Raw genomic sequence first — 16,453 nt, forward strand, 5'->3', positions numbered from 1 at the left:
TCCCCCCCCCCTCCTTCGAGGTGGGGGGGGGGGTGCTGCCCAAATCTTCTCGGGGCCTCTCTCCCTCTGTCTCTCCTGGGGGGGGCTGCCCAACGCCTCCTGGTGCCCCCCACCACCCTTCCATCTTGAGGGGTCAGGCCTACCTCTGCCGGGCCGCAGGTTTCCCCTCCCCCGCCCAGCTCGAAGCCGGGCAGGGGAGGCCTTGCCTCTTTGCTGGCTGGAAATCAAAGAGAGAGCCCAAGGGAGTGCTCTGCTTCTAACCCCTGTGTTCTCAGAGGCGCATCCACCCTCAGTGGCCAAGCCTGGTGTCAGTTTAGAATCTGAACACCTATTGGCCTCTGGCCACTCCATTCCCAGAAAACCTGCTTCCTGTAAACCCACGACAACTAGTGTCAAAATCAGGGAGATAATTTTTTCAAATACACTAAGTTCTTTCAGTGCAAATCTTTCCTTTGTAACAGAAAATAAAGCCATAAATATAATCCACACATATTTGTTACACATGGACACAATGCAGCAAAGATAGGTTTCTACACCAACACTGAATCCTGCCACTCTCCTGTTCTGTCGAAAAAAATGTAGAAGTCACAATTATGTCGAGATATGGATGTATTAAAGCATATGTATGAAGAACAGGGATTAAAATTAAGACTACTGAATTCATTAATTACTTCATGCAAAAGTTCTGATACACTGAGAGTAACAAATGAAATGAAGAGCCAATGTTTATTTGTCAAAGTAAAGTCCTATTTCCAATACTTCAGTAAACTGTGGCCATTTAAGTCTCACACAATACAGTAAAATCTGAAGAAAGCAAAAGCCATTGAACTGATTCTGCTGCAAAGTAGAGGCACAGTCCCTGGCAGAAGTCCTTCAGAATTTTAAGCACTCTACTAATATTTAAGTAGAGACAAACACACATATATACAGATAATCAGCACTTGTTGAAATGTCAAATACTTTTGGTAAAATTTCAGAAGTTTTATTTTCCCTCTCAAGAAATTCTTACACTATGCTGATTTTGCACCAGGATACACTAGCCAATCAATTGCTCCCCAAATAGGTATTCAATTAAATGAGTTAGATGATGGGTCATTCAAAAGTATTAGCCAAATGAGAAGTACTCTACACTGATTCTCCAGCTATGGAAGTTGCCTACCTGCTGTGTATATAGATGCAGTAGTCATGGTTTTTCTGAAAGGTGTAATAGTAGCTGCTTTTTCTGCTTCCAGCTCTGCTACAGTCTTCTGCTTCACTGGCGCTCCCTGAGGAATGTTTTTTGGTGGAGGTGTCGGGAAAATCACTTTGCCATCCTGACAAGAGATATTTACAGTTACGCCTAACATGGAATATGCTTAGTACTCTTCTTCTCAATCCTGCAATTCAGGCAAGTGCTAACATCCTACAGCCATGCCCAGGAACAGGCTCTTTTTCTGCATCAGCAGAAGTTTGCAAGGCATGACCAAGTTAATCATACTGGTTTACACATTCTTCAGACAAGATTTTATATTAGTGTCCAAGAGTACCTGGTGAAGACACAGCACAAGGCTCCAGAGCAGAAACAAGAGAAAAGCAAAGAGAAAAAGTTCCTTAAGTGGAAAACATCTAGGCAAAATAAAACTTAGGTCTTGGAAAGAACAAAATCTGCTACAGATGTGAAATGTAATCACAGCCTTTCCAGACCTCATATAGAAACCAAGGATGATATCCCACGTTTCTTGTTAATCTTCAGGCCTCTGTGGAGCCACCAGCACTGAGCTGTACTCACTACTTCAATGGCCTGGGAGAGCTGAAGTCTATGCCCTGAGTTTTTATTTTATTATTTTCTGATAAAGCTTCAAGTATTGTGCATATTCTAGTTTCACCATTTTCTTCTCTTACTATAAAAGGAACACTTTTTTTTTTTTAAATAAGAAGAATGTTTTTCTGGAAGAATGTTTTGGTCTGGTAAAGCCTCAAATATGTTTTAAGTAGCTATGTTTTTATCACATGAAACACACAAACTTTATCTTTTTTTCCTATTTTTCATTGGTAAATACATTAGATTTAACCTTGACAAGAAGTCAAGACTACAAAGAAACAGAGGAATTTTCAGCTGAATAAACACACAATTACCCATGCACTCCACCAAGCCACCTCTGAAATCTGCTGACATGCAGTATCTCTGAATATATTTTGAAGAGACAGAAATTATAAATGATAGATCTGTACTTACAGATTAAGAATAGAATATTTAGTGGCTCACCTTCATTACTACAGTTCCTCTAATAACATGATCCAGAGTCCCATAGTCGAAGTCATCTTTTGGATCAAAGTAGAAGTTCTCTTTGTCAGGACTAATAGCTTTTAGAAGTTTGATAATATTATTAGAATACAGAGTACTGGCCTGAGTAGCCATTCTGCTAGGCAGATCTGTGTACCCAATGTGTGTAACACCCTGAAAAAAATCCAAGTAAAATAATAAGGATTTGTACAATCTCTGAAAAAGCATCATCTCTTCCAGTACATCCTTCTAGAAATATCTATCCAAACTGTATCATTTATCTCTGTTTATAACCCCAACTAAATTGGTTACCTGCATCTCTGACACTACTAAGTCAGGGACAGATCACTCACAATAGCTACAGAATCCAACATGATCAATTCCAACACCTTAAACTCTATTAGCAACAAGACTTCACAGAGAGGAAGACATTGGAGCAAGAGCTTGTCTTCTCCAAATCCTACATTCTCTCAGAACCTAAATTCTTTAAGCAATCAGGTAACAGATTCATCCACCTAATGCTTGGCATCTTCTCAGTTTTTCTGGAAGGCAGGCACTGGAGACAATTTTCTGTATGCCGCTGGAGTGAAGGAAGCTCCCTCAGAGCTGTGCAAGAAATATGTCTGAGTTCATATGTATGTAAAAATGTAGCCTAATATACCCTCACTGCTTAAAGAACTAATGAGAACTAAAGGATATCAGGCTTTAGGAAAGAATGGGAAGCTGAGGCTGGCATACACTCTGAGGTGTTCAAAAGCAGGCATGTGTTAAAACAGTGTTCCCACAACTTACAGCTAAGATCCATACATGCTTCCAGAACTCTGGCTTTCTAATGCAATGCTCTGGCACAATTCTAATAGTTCTGCACTGCTGCTATTTTCCATAACACAGAGCCAGTACACTAAATCCAGGGGTAACACTCCTCTGACTAAAAGTGTTCCATATAAACCCTTCATGCAAGTGTCTGCTTACTTCTCTTCTACATTCTCTAGTTTCAAGTTTTAAGCAATGACATCAAAAGCCCAAGAAAGCCACAAAGACAAGTGCAACGTGTGATTCTTTGATATATACAAACAGAATTCTGCTTATGTCAATGACAACCATGGCTGCACTGTCCTACAGGCTTCCCAAATAAAGGCATTATATCCTTGCACTATCAAATTACAGCCTAGGAAATCTGCTACTATAAATTTCATCGCCCAGATTTCTGTAATTGTTAGCAGACTTCCCATGAGCACCAAAAACAAAACCCAAAAAGCAGAAAGACAAGTTCTCAATTAAGCAAAAGAACACTGGAGCAAAACTAAAGTAGTTCAGTCCAGACCAAAGGACTTACTTTAAGGAACCAATTTTTGCTACATCTACTTTGGGTTTCAAGTGCTTTGGATACTCTATGGGCGACACACTCACATTACTGAAGATAAATAAAAGCAAAGTCAGCACCCTCCTGAAGCTGAAATAGTACTGAGTAAGCCAGAGACTCTGCACTGAAGTAAACACCGAGAGTCTGAACCTGCTTAGCTTTGCCTATGACAGGAAATGTTTACCTCCAGCCATGGGAGGTGATAAGCAAATCAAAGAACCTATTGCTACTGCTGTGTTTTTTAGCTAGACCAAGAAGGAGATATCAAATCCCACCTTCAATTCATAAGAGACGAACACTGGAGTTGGAATTTTAAGTAGCAAGAATTCTGTAATATCCATTAACAACAAAATTAACTATACAAAGGTGTCAGTTTCTTTAAAAATATCCAAATTGAAGTATTTATATAGTGACCAAATGCAAATCTAAAGGATTACTTCAGCCCAAAGCAGCTGAAAGACTGTTGACAATCCAGCTCTTCTTTTCAGCATACAGTTTACAGTTTTTTTCAGGTGAACTGAGAATGAACTGCAGATTAAAATGCTCACCTTATGAACATACATTTCTCCAGGCTTTGTAGTCTCAATATTTCCTCCTGCTTCTGCAGCTAAATCCACAACAACTGAACCTTCCTTCATAGATTCAATCATATCTTTCTTAAACAAGATTGGAGCTTTTTTGCCTGACAAAACAAGGCATAGCAAGTTAAACACAAAATAACAGCTTTCGATCTGTTGAGCTTAGGAGATGACTTCTCCTCTTTGCTCTATACATAAGCTTTAATTTTGTAAGCAAAATTTTCAAGTAATTGGTACCTAGGATAAAAAAACCACAGAAGGTTTTTTTAGATAGACAGAAGAAGTGCTAGAACACCTGCTCCAAAAGCATACAGGAAAGTTATGCATGGTAGTCTACCAAAGATAAGTCCAATTCTGCCAGCAAACTGACAGTCTTAACATCCAGTCTTACACTTTCAGTCATAAAAAAAAAAAAAAAAAAAAAAAAAAAAAAAGAGCCACCACATTGCCAGCTGTTAAAATAGAGACATTGTGCAACACAAAGCACTAAAATCTAAGCTCTACCTTACTATGTTTCAAAGGACAGTTCCATTTCAATCAGACTTGTTTCAGTGCACAAGTTGTATAGCAGAAGTAGCAGTGATGCAATAAATATGCAAGAGAATTATATATTCTCACTTTATTACTAAATACTCCTTTTTTAGTAAGAAAAACATGATGATATTTGATTCACACTGATAGTCTATGGAAACAAAAGTTGTTTAAAAAAAAAAGGACACACTTTAAAACTAGGCCTTTATCACAGAAGTGCAAAGGTGCACATTCACACAGACATAATTCATTATCCCCTCTGTTTTCATGCAGATGCAACCCCAAAATACAACTTACTTAGAAGACTGAAAATTGTCATTTTTCACATAAAGCATACCTGGAATAAGTGCTGTAGTGATGATAATGTCAACATCTTGGCACTGTTTGGCAAAGAGTTTCATTTCAGCTTCAATAAATTCTTTGGACATTTCTTTAGCGTAACCTCCTTGTCCCTCTCCAGATTCCTTTATGTCTACTTCCAATGGCTCAGCACCAAGAGACTTGAACTGTTCTAGGGCTGCAGCTCTAGAAAAATAAAATCGTAGTTGAGAGGAAAAAAAACCCACTACTTTAAAAATACATCATGGGTTTACCAGTGGTTTTAGTAGCAATCTTCAGACAAGAGATGTAAAACTTATTCTAGTATTAAGGAGACCATAACGAAAGTCCTCAGCTTTCTGTATTCAGTGCAAAAAATAATTGCATTGATAAATTTAGGTTCCAGTCAGACTTGAATAAGGAATGAAGGCAGCCTATGGTTTCCTGTATAGTCAGCAGAGTTGCTTCAAGAAAAATCTCAGAGCTGAGGCTCTGCTGATTAACTCTCCTCACACATTTCTGTTGTCATGACTTGGTAAATCTACAGCCCAAACGAAGGTGCCAAAAATGGGAGATAAGCACAGAACCCATGATCTTGTCTTTAAACTGTGAGATGGGAAGTATTAGTAAATCTCATTTTCACAGGGAAAATTACCAGGGGGTGGGTGTTTGAAGTTGTGGCTTGCCAATATTCTGTAATTTATTTTGCATCATATGACATCACATTAAATAAAGAGACTAAATTTCAGTGTTAGGCGAACAGTGACAACATGCAGAGAATTAAACATAAATGTTCTTGAAACTCAAGACAAAAGTATTGAGAGTGCTTAAGAAGGGAATTAAAATAAAAATGGAAAAGTTTTAGACAGATTTTAAAATTAATAAAACAGGAAGGACTAATAACGGCATGAAAATAGTAGGAAGTGAATTATGACTCAAGTGTAGTACAAATTATTTCACTCTAATGCAGGCATAAACAACTTAATCTTCAAGTAATTTCTGACTGGTATTACAATTTTCACACCCTTACCTAGTATCAAATCCACGAACCACTGCACCCATTGATTTTGCTGCTCCTGCAGAAGCCAGGCCAGCAACCCCTCCTCCAATGATCAGCACCTAAAATGATAAATCTCATTAACCAGTCATTTAAACAACATACCTTACGATAAAACCAAATTTAATTGGGCAGAGTTGTCCCATATATCCAACAGTTTAAAAGCTGTAACTCCTAATTACACATATCTAAGAGGCAACTCTTCTGTAGCTAACAGTTTCTAAGTAAATACAGGTTTTCTCCTTGATTTATCTTCCTTTTTTTCTTCCCTAATTCTACTTTCATTTCTCTTCAACCCAATCCACCTGTAATTCCAACCAAGTAAATCTTTCCATTGCACTCCTCAATGCACCAGAAATACTACTATCTCTGAATTTTCCTAACTGCTTTCTTACCTTCTCCTACTTTGAAAAAAAATAAATCAAACCCCTTATAGCTAATCTGATATTTAAAACTAAGCAAGCTTAAATAAAATTCAAATTATTCTATTATTCCCAAAACAAAACCAGAACAGATGTGAACAAAAAATGGTATGAGAATAATTACAGTGATTTCTGAAGTCGTTAGAAACAGCCCAAAGGCAGGAAAAAAGCCTTTTAACATAGTTTCAGCAACAGCTACCTTTGCTCAGAAATTCACATATTCTTTTGGCACAATGTGTGTTTTATTGCACATACCTTTGCTGGAGGAACTTTACCAGCAGCTGTGATTTGACCCGTGAAAAATCGACCAAAGTGATTTGCTGCCAGGACCACAGCCTTGTAACTGTCAATCAAGGATGAACACACATCAGTGCTTTCTCAGATTCAGTAAATTCCATTCATTACATCAATCTAAAAGATGAACATTTGACCAGAGTATGTGTAGGATAAACCAAGCTTAGTATTCTACCATTGAACACAAGCTTACTAGTCTTTATCCATATTTCTATGGAGACGTCTGACAATATTTGATCTTTTGTTTGTAACTGCCATGGCAATTGCATTCACACTGACTATTCTTTGGGTTAGTTAGCTCCTAACGCCAGATCCCCATGACAGACAATCTGTATTCAAGATAACTTAGTTCAGAGCAAAAAGGTACTAGACAAAACAGTCAAGGAATTAGAAGAATTATGTTCAGTTTTGTTTATTTTAAAAGCATTGCTCTGATCTGCTATAAAGCTAACCATAAAAAACTTCAACACTACCCTGCTTGAAACAGCTCTTCATGAAAATAGAGATGTAGAATCATTTTAGATATACCTAATATCAAAGCACATGACTTTAATCCAGCTATACTTAATAAAGCAAAAAAAAAAAAAATCATACCCAGCAATGTTGGCCATGGAGCTAAGTGCATCATATCCCTGAGCAATGGTGACCCGTGGAACCTGATCCATAGCCAAAACAGTAGCTTTTTTTTCTGCAAGTTTTTTCAGGAGATCTGGATTTTGTGCTGGGTAGATAAAACTAATCAGGGTTGCTGCTGTCTTGAAAAGATCTGCCTCATGTACACCTAGAGATGAGTTATATATAGGAGCTCTCACCTGAAAAAGACAGAAGTTTCCAAGTTAAGAGGAAAAAAATCAGAACACATTCCACTTACTTTCTCTCAGTTTGCAGTCTGTCCATTCCCATCCAAAAAGTACAGAAAGAAGTACATCAAAGGCTATTTACACAACTGAACTGAGTAACTGCACTTCCCAGCTGCAGTCCACATCATGGAATTGGCTCTAGCTGGATTGGTAACAGGACAAAAATTGTCAGCACACACCTTCACAAAGGTCTGATGACTTCTAACGAGCAGTCACTTGCTTTTGTAACAGACAGCTACCCTCAAACCCACCATTCGTAAGCAAAATGATTACTCAACAGATATGACAATTAAGCTCTACAAACTAAGAATCACTAATAAGGTTGCAGTGCATGACTACATACATGGAATTTCATGCCAGATGTTCAGCAGACACTGATCTTCATCTACATTCACTTCTGAGTTTCTCACTTTTCTCCAAACAGAAACCTACTTAAAAGCATTGTCCACAAAGCAGCTCACAGAAATTCCATGTTCAGTGCTGATGGGATAATTTTAAACAGAGCAACTGAAGGAAGCCTCAATAAGGTAAAGGTATTTTTTCTCTTTTTTCCCCTTCAGGACTCTGTACAATCTAAGACTTCTCAAGTAAGATTGGTTTTAGCTCTTTTCTCAAATTTTAAACACATCTTTGCTGTGGAATTCAGAGAAGTTACATAATCATATTTTCTAAATCCCAAACCACGCTATTTAAAGAGTAACTAGAGTTATATGTTACCAATTTTGGATAAAAGATTTCTTAGAGCAGGGATCTCATCTGACTAGATTCCAGAACTAGTCTACCTCACTCTAGAAAACACAAAAACTCTTAGGTAGTTAAAAACTTGCTAGAGATATTATCCACATTTTTTCAACATTGTCATTTACTTTTTATTAGTGGAGGTGCATGCCTGAGCTATTAAAAAAACCACAAAAATTGAATCAGAACTCAAAATGGAAAACACTAATTTAATGGAACCTTACTTACTAAATTTTCCGCAGATTATCAGAAAAAAAATTACCTATACATTTCTCCAAAAACAATGTAATAGGAAATATACTAATAAAGCAATTACTTTCACAACCAAATCAGAAGCCAAGACTTCCTTGGTCCCCTGAATCTTTGCTCCAACTTCTCTGTAATGGTCATCAGAAAATTTAGAAGCTTCTCCAGCACCAGATTCCACCACAACATTGAAGCCTTGCTTAACCAAGGCTTGAACTCCAGCCGGTGACAGAGCCACTCTCTTCTCATTCTCAAATATCTCCTTGGGGACACCCACAGTCAGTTGTTTATATGGAATTCCTGTAAGAGCGGCAAATAAGACAGTATTAGTTGTACTAAACATTAATTAACTGGTATAAGGGACACTCTTCAATGTTGTACAGACACATGCAAACACGTCACAGTTAGCAATTCTCCCCTCCTAAGTGAGGAGGAAGCAGAATGCTATTTTCTAGGAACATTGTTTACATTTCCTTAAATTACACCATCTTCCTAGAGATCCTTGTTTTCTCAGCGATCAGCAGGTGAGCACAATCAGCCACATAAGCAGTAACAAGTGTTTGGTGCAGTTCATACTCATTGTCGTTTACACAGCTCTGATTGTGTAACTGGCATTCTGATTTACACAATACCTGGTGTACTGGTGATAATACATGCTGTCTCAGACCAGAATTTAAATCGCTTTCTAGTCACTTCCAGATTATTGTGAAGAAAGAAATAAATGAGCTTGAACACTGGAACTGCATTTTAACTGAATATGTTTGTAATGTATATCAAATTATGCCAAATTATTGAATGCAACATACACGCCACAAAGTACACTGAAAGGTATAACTACGTCAATAAGGTACTCTAAAAGTTGCCACAGAAATGAAAAATGTGAATTCAGAAGTAGTTGAAGAATAAAGGAATATCCTGCTACTAGTTTCTTCAAAGTATTTATCTTCAAAGTTATTTCCTTGTCTTAACTTGTTCAAAGCTCCACTAAGTAACATCAGGAAACTGCTAAAGCTGAAATTTATGCTTTAGTTAAAGTTTTCAAATTACAAACATCTAACTTAATTCAAGTACAATTTGGGGGCTTTCAGTCTCGTATCTGAGAGATAAACTTCTCTGATCCAAACAAGTGTTTAAATACATTATTTATAAATACACAGGCTCAAGCAGAATAATCATACATAAAACTATTACATTGCTTTAATTACACTGAGAGCATGCAGTCCAACATATAGGCTGAATTCTGTACCAGCTTTCACTCACATCTATGCAGAATTGAAACCTGGATTGTGACATTACTATGCAAGACATTTACACCACATGAATATTAATAAACTATAATTTCAGCAATCTAAGCAGTCACTCATATTAATGATCAAGCAACAACAACAACAAAACCCACCAAAGAAACCCCAAACCTAAAAAAGGGGAGAAAGTGTATGAGAGGCTTGTTTAAAATTTCAAATCTCTTTTTAAATTGTCCAACAATACTGTGTATTGTGCTACAAAAAATTGTACCAAGCAAAGAATGCAAATTTTAGGAAGGCCTCCTTTTGACTTTGAGATAGAAACAAGTAAAAAGAAAACTAAAAACATACTACAATATAAGAGCTTTGAGGAACTAGATTTAGATTTAAAATATCAAAATAAATTATCTGTGAAATTGAACCTGGATTACAATGTGCCTAAAGTTGGCAATCTGAAAATGTTTTTGGTTAGAAATTTTCAAGCTACTGTCAACTTACTGTGTTCTGAAAAACCAGTACAGAGCTGCTAAGAATTGGTACTTAAATACCTACTTATACTTCTCAGCCTACTAACACATTAAAAAAAAATTAACACATCCAACAAGACAGAATGACAGCTCACCAGACAAAGAAGTTCATTACTTCTAATGGCAGCACCAGGCGAGGTTTAACTGAACCACAGGAAGTTCAGGTTGGACACCAGAAAGAATTTCTTCACTGAAAGGATGGTTAAGCACTGGAATGGGTTGATAAAGGGAAGTGGTCAAGCCACCATCCCTGGAGGTGCTCAAGAAACAACTGGATGTGGCACTTAGTGCTATGGCTCAGCTGACAAGGTGGTGTTCAGTCAAAGGTTGGACTTGATCTTAGAGGTCTTCTCCAACCTTAATGATTCCATAATTCTAATTCTAAAACATACATTCACAGAACATAAAGCCAAAACAGGAGCAAGAATGCACATCTAAACCAACAGATCCACAAAGGTAACAGAGCTTTGCAATGATTTGTTCCACCAGCATACATCAAATCTAAGCATCACCGTGCAACTCAGGCCATACCCACCACAGCAGCACTAACCACTTGTTACCAGCTCTGGTAACTGTTGCTGTCACTCAAATTACTCTTGTCATTTGAAGAGACTTTTCTCCTCATCTCGTCTAATTACTACACAATAAAGTCCTGCTTCTGATTTTCACTAAATCAACTCGGTGGAAATGAGCTCTCTTGTCTTTTAGAAGTAGGAATGAAACCTAGAAGATTGAAATTTGTTAGGATAACAGAGACCAACCAGAATTTCAGAGAGGAAGCAGTTCTAGGGTAGGATAGGATGCAAAACATTTTTCAAAAAGCACTGAGAGAAGTTAAGAACTAAAGTCCTACCTTCCCTTTCTCCTTTTGGAAGTTTTTGTAGCACAAGAATGCCAAAGGGGAGGAAAGGAGGGGAAAACATGGGGGAAAATAGGGGAAGGGAAAAACAAGGGGAAAGGAGGAAGGAAAAAAGGGAGGGGAAAGGAGGAGCAAACAAGGAAAGGAATAAATTATAGCATAAAGGAAATAGATAACTGCAAATTTAAAGGTACAAAGACATTTGACTAAAGCTTTTATTTTTCTCAAGCAAATCTTCTATAGCTCCTAAGCCTCAAATGATAACAGATGCTTCTAACTTCCTTTTGCTCATTTGCTTCTGTGTGGGGTATCAGAATAGAAAATGGCTAGGAGTAAAAGGACAGAAATATACATTCACTAGATCCAGATATGTTTCCTCATTCCTCACTTCTTTCTTTATTGGTACATCTTGCATGCAATAAAAATTAGTACAACTTTTTCAGATAGAAAGTATTTGCACCTTATTTAGTAAACAGAATGATGACAGACCAGCATTGAGGAACATGCTCTTCTCAGAGTTTTAGGAGATCAAATCCAAGATAAATATCCAACAAGTCTCATTTGCCTCACCTACTTTTCTTCTCTATCTCACTACCAGAACTCCAGCAATCCATAAATACAAAAGCAAATGAATACATAAGCAAACTGTCAGTTTGCCAGCTTTTAGCTAGAGTAGGTATAGGACATTTTTCAAGTAGACTGCCCCGAGCTTCCACATGATTCAGTACCAAAATTAAGCAGGTATCTACAGCTCAAAAACAAAGATCTATCTTAAAACTGCAGTACAGGTCTTGGGAAGAAAGGGTTAAAAAGCGGAACACTGGCACGGAGGATTGCAAAGCTCCCTTTCAGCTGGAAATAACTCTTGATAAGCCTATGTGAACAGCAGGTCTGTGGTGATTTACTGGTGCCTGTGTCTCCGCTTGTTTTCCTCTGCCCGGGTGCTGCTCCAGCAATATCCTGTTAGCGAAGTAATGGAAATAAACTATAAATTTACCCTTTGGATTCTAGACATGACTTTATGGCTGTCCCACCTGCCTGTCTGCGCTGACATACACAACAGCATATGATCAATACTCTAGCTGGAGGAAGCTTTGTGATTAACACAGATTTGGTTTGTTGGATTCAGCAATTTCATCAAAGTCAATAGTTTTGAAAGGTTGAAAACTAGAATTATAAACTTAGCATCTTGATTTAGTTTTTATTTTGAGGAAGCCCATCTGCTATCCCTGCCATGTATTTAAAGTCACGTTAGAGTGTGAAGCCTACAAATTATCTCTCTAATCCTTCATGTCAGGTAATCTCTTTAAGTACTGCCTTGAGTATGTTTTAGTGCTGCTTTACGACATCATGGACATCTTCCAAATACTGAGTAATATTACATACCTGGAGCACCTTTTTGACTCATTAAGTTTTTTAATATATTGAGTAGAAGATACACAGTACTTAGATTCTGCCACTATCAGAAGTAGAATCACTACATTTCACAGGTCTTAGAATGGAATATACATTCCAGTGAAATGCTCTGGCATATACATAACTTATAACTTCAAAAAATTAGTAAGAAGCCACTCTTTCATTCCCTTAGCACAATCCTAACTGTGTAATGAAGACATATTCAAACTTCAAGCAAACGAAACTATAACTGTGACTTTCTCCATGTAACTTCTATCTACAAAAATCTTAGAGAAGATTATAAATCAAAACTATAGCAGAAAATACAGTTTTTTGATCTCCTTAACCTGACTTTGGGAAGTAGTCTGCAACAAAACAGGATCAACCAATAGAAAGTGACTTAAGGAAAAGATAAAGGAGAAGTTTTGACTCTATGCCACGTGTTCTGGGATTGAAAACAGGATGCCTATTTTCAGAGTTACTCTAATAACCTTTTAACAAACCATCTCACCTGTCCTGAAGATGAGGACATATTCCAAAGAACAGCAATATGATGTTGGCAAAAAGAAAAAAAAGGTACAGAAGATTAAACGAACACCTGATCCCTCCTGATACATAAATAAGGATTTTTTTAAAAAGGGAAATTAAAGGAGAATATTTCTTTGTTTATAAATAAAATAAAGCTTACCTATAGAACTAATTAAAAATTAACTGTTACAGGTTTAGAAAAAACAGGAAAATTTAAGAAATAAGCCTCAAAATAAAAAGGATATTTAAAGTCCCAAAATAAAGAGGGGTAAAAGTCATAGAGCTGTAGGACAAATTAATCTAGAAGTATACTGGGAAGCTCAGTCAGTCACTCCATATGCACCTTTCCCAGAACTTCAGAAAGTTTTGTATCTGTTTCTGAAGTAGCTGGTCCTAGTGACTACCTGGCACAGATTATGGGAATACTTGTTTACACCTGTATGAAAGTTCCTATGTTTCTATTAAGCAAGTAGCAGCATAAAAGCTGGCAGTAAGAAAATTATCTATGCTCCAAGTTCACTTTTCAGCTGACTACGTATCTCCGTATTTCTTCTCCTCAAGCAGCTATTGCTTTTGCACACAACATAGGCTGGATGGAACGAAAGCTAACCTGAGACAAGGAAAGTAATAACTACAGCCTTAAGAAGAAACACTGTGACACCAGTCTTTTCAGAAAACTTACTCTTCTTAGTAATACAGTGATTTTACCAAGTGTTACAATAAACAAAGCTAATCTCTGAAAGACTAAAACACAGTTCTTTTGAATCTGTCACATTTTGATTCAAGAGCACTTAAAAAGTAAATATAAGCAATAGCCCTGCTTCTAATTTGTCATTAAATTGCTGTTTTCTCCTTGATTTGTCCTCTACCAAATGACAAATCACATATTACCAAAGCATACTACAAGGGCAGCTTAATTATCAACCAAAAGACTACCAAACTTGTAATTCTCCACATTAAATAACTGCATTTCATGAATATTACTAATTCTTAAATAAGGGCTTCCACAAAACAGATTTGACAGGGCAGCACTGAGCATTTAAACATGACACTAATCAGAATTCTTCATCCTTGTGGGAAAATTTTTCAAAAGTTATTCTTAAAAATGAGAAAATTCACACACACAGAGTAGCATACCAACTTCAGTAAAACAGAAGAGACTCTTTAGTTTCATGATTAAATTTGTGGTCAAAGCCAAATACAAAATTGATTCCAAACTCAAACAAGGACACTTACCTGGGATATTTGAGAAAGAACTTTGAACCTAGCTTCCTGTGTGTCAGTTTATGCTCCCAACCAAGGGACAATCTGCCATATGAAGACTGACAGATGTCTCTTTCATTCTGATATTTAACGTGGAAAAAAATTGAGAGCATCTCAAATCTATCAAAGACATTCTGATTTCAGCACACAACGGCGATACAGATTTATCAGGAGCCCTCAGAGTAAAGAAACTTCCCCTCATGACATTTCTTCAGAAGTTCCAAAATCTTCAGTCACCAGGTTGAAAGGGCCACAAAATGCACCATTTACTTTTAGTACTGCCACAAATTCTACACAACACAGGCTTCTCTGAACTACTACATGCTACTTTTGTGTCCCATGTTTTCACAACCAGACACTTCTGTTTCCAACAGCACTACTTTCCTTATAATCTCAAGTACCTAATGCAGTTACCTACTGTCTACATTTAGAAGAACCAAATGTCATGTGTGCAATCAGTCTAACTGTCCACATTAATCTTTTGCAGACTAAGATCCTTCATATCCACAGAAGCAGGGTCTCTAAATTCCAAGGGACACACGACCCATTCAGTAATAATGGGCAAAAATAGCGTTAAATCTACATTAGGTATTCTTCAGTCTTCCTTCCAACTGTCAGGTTATATACAGTATAGAATAGAGAAAAAAATTGTCAGTTCTGATCTTCATGTACCAGGCTCATAGTAGAAACTGGAAATAAGAGTGCCCCTTTTCCCAGTTTTTTTTTTCCTGAAAATACCAGAACTTGTCCATTATCTGCTGAAATGCAATTTTTGCAAAAACACTAACAAACCCTACACGTGAAGATACATATCAATAGTTTTTCAAAGTGATACAATGTGTTTCCTGAACAAAGTTAAGAGGTTTTTTTTTAAGATTGGATAATAATGTCTACAAATACTCATGCTAGCAGATGCTGTCTTTGTGAGGTCTGTATTTTCTCACATGCATGCAAATAGCTGCACTACCAAAACTAATGAGGAACTCAGGATTTGAACTAAGAAAAGCATTTATTTAAATACTTCCTTCAATCAAGGAAAGTATTAGCAGGAGCTCAAACCCTCTAACTGTAAAAACTACGTGGATCCAAAGTATTCATGATAAACACAAACACCTTCTGTGTAAGCCCTATAAAGCCAGACCAGAATTGTGCTGCAACTGACTCAGGTATGCTGCTGACATGATTTAAGAGTGTTCTTTCTATTTTAAGTCTTTTCTGTACTAATGCAGATCTGAAAGAAAGAAAAAAGAAAGAAACCATTTAAATTCGTGTTTTAAAATAAAACATTGCTTAAAGTACTTTAATCAATTTACCTGGCTTTGGAGCTGCCTGAGACCCAAGCACCTGGTAAGTTCTAAACATTCGCAAGCACAGCACCTTTGCAGAACGCGGCTTCGGCGGGAGCACATTGCCAAAAACAGGAGCTGAGCATCCACCCACAGCAACACGCAGAAGGCTCGCCATTGCAAGCAGACCTCACAACAAATTCCTTGCCACGTATGGAACCCCTACAGCAAATGTGAAAACAAATCAAGAGTTATTAATGACACTGCACAGAAGGCATGTAAACGCAGCAGGTTTAGAACCAGCCGACTGCCAGTAGCCACGAGACAATCATTCCTCACCACCTTTATCTTTCAGGCTAGGAAAAAAAAAACACTTTCTTTTTTCCAAATTAAGTAAGACAGCTCTTAACCAAAACAACTGGCGTGACCAGGCGCCACCCGGGATCGCATTTCTGCGACTCAAGGTCATTTTCTCTTTACATCGTTGCTTTAAAACGGGAACTTTGGTACGGGAAAAGCGCGGCGCCCCAAGGCACCAAACAAACGACTCCAATCCGTGCCACAGCTCCCTCAGGGCTCACTCTGGGTGGCACACAGCTTGGGAGGCGCAGCAGAGCACGCACTCGGGGTGGGACACCCCGGGCAGCGGGCAGGGGAGCCGGGAATGTGCTTCTCGCCCGG

At 37.7% G+C, this 16,453-nt stretch overlaps 1 protein-coding gene across 1 annotated transcript in view; it reads right to left on the bottom strand.

Moving 5' to 3' along the window:
• NNT (nicotinamide nucleotide transhydrogenase) overlaps positions 1–15,990 on the bottom strand; it is a 42,840-nt gene extending 26,850 nt beyond the window's left edge. The window contains exons 1-9 of the mRNA XM_005421999.3: positions 15,800–15,990; positions 8,741–8,970; positions 7,421–7,638; positions 6,788–6,875; positions 6,084–6,172; positions 5,073–5,260; positions 4,175–4,308; positions 2,246–2,437; positions 1,160–1,313 (exon numbers count right to left, since the gene is read on the bottom strand). Of these exons, the coding sequence (XP_005422056.1) occupies positions 1,160–1,313; positions 2,246–2,437; positions 4,175–4,308; positions 5,073–5,260; positions 6,084–6,172; positions 6,788–6,875; positions 7,421–7,638; positions 8,741–8,970; positions 15,800–15,950 (1,444 nt within the window). The 5' untranslated portion in view covers positions 15,951–15,990. The remainder of the gene's footprint in view (positions 1–1,159; positions 1,314–2,245; positions 2,438–4,174; positions 4,309–5,072; positions 5,261–6,083; positions 6,173–6,787; positions 6,876–7,420; positions 7,639–8,740; positions 8,971–15,799) is intronic.
• Between the last annotated feature and the right edge of the window lie 463 nt (positions 15,991–16,453).

Source organism: Geospiza fortis, unplaced genomic scaffold, assembly GCF_000277835.1.
Source record: "Geospiza fortis unplaced genomic scaffold, GeoFor_1.0 scaffold443, whole genome shotgun sequence".
Classification (NCBI taxonomy): domain Eukaryota; kingdom Metazoa; phylum Chordata; class Aves; order Passeriformes; family Thraupidae; genus Geospiza; species Geospiza fortis.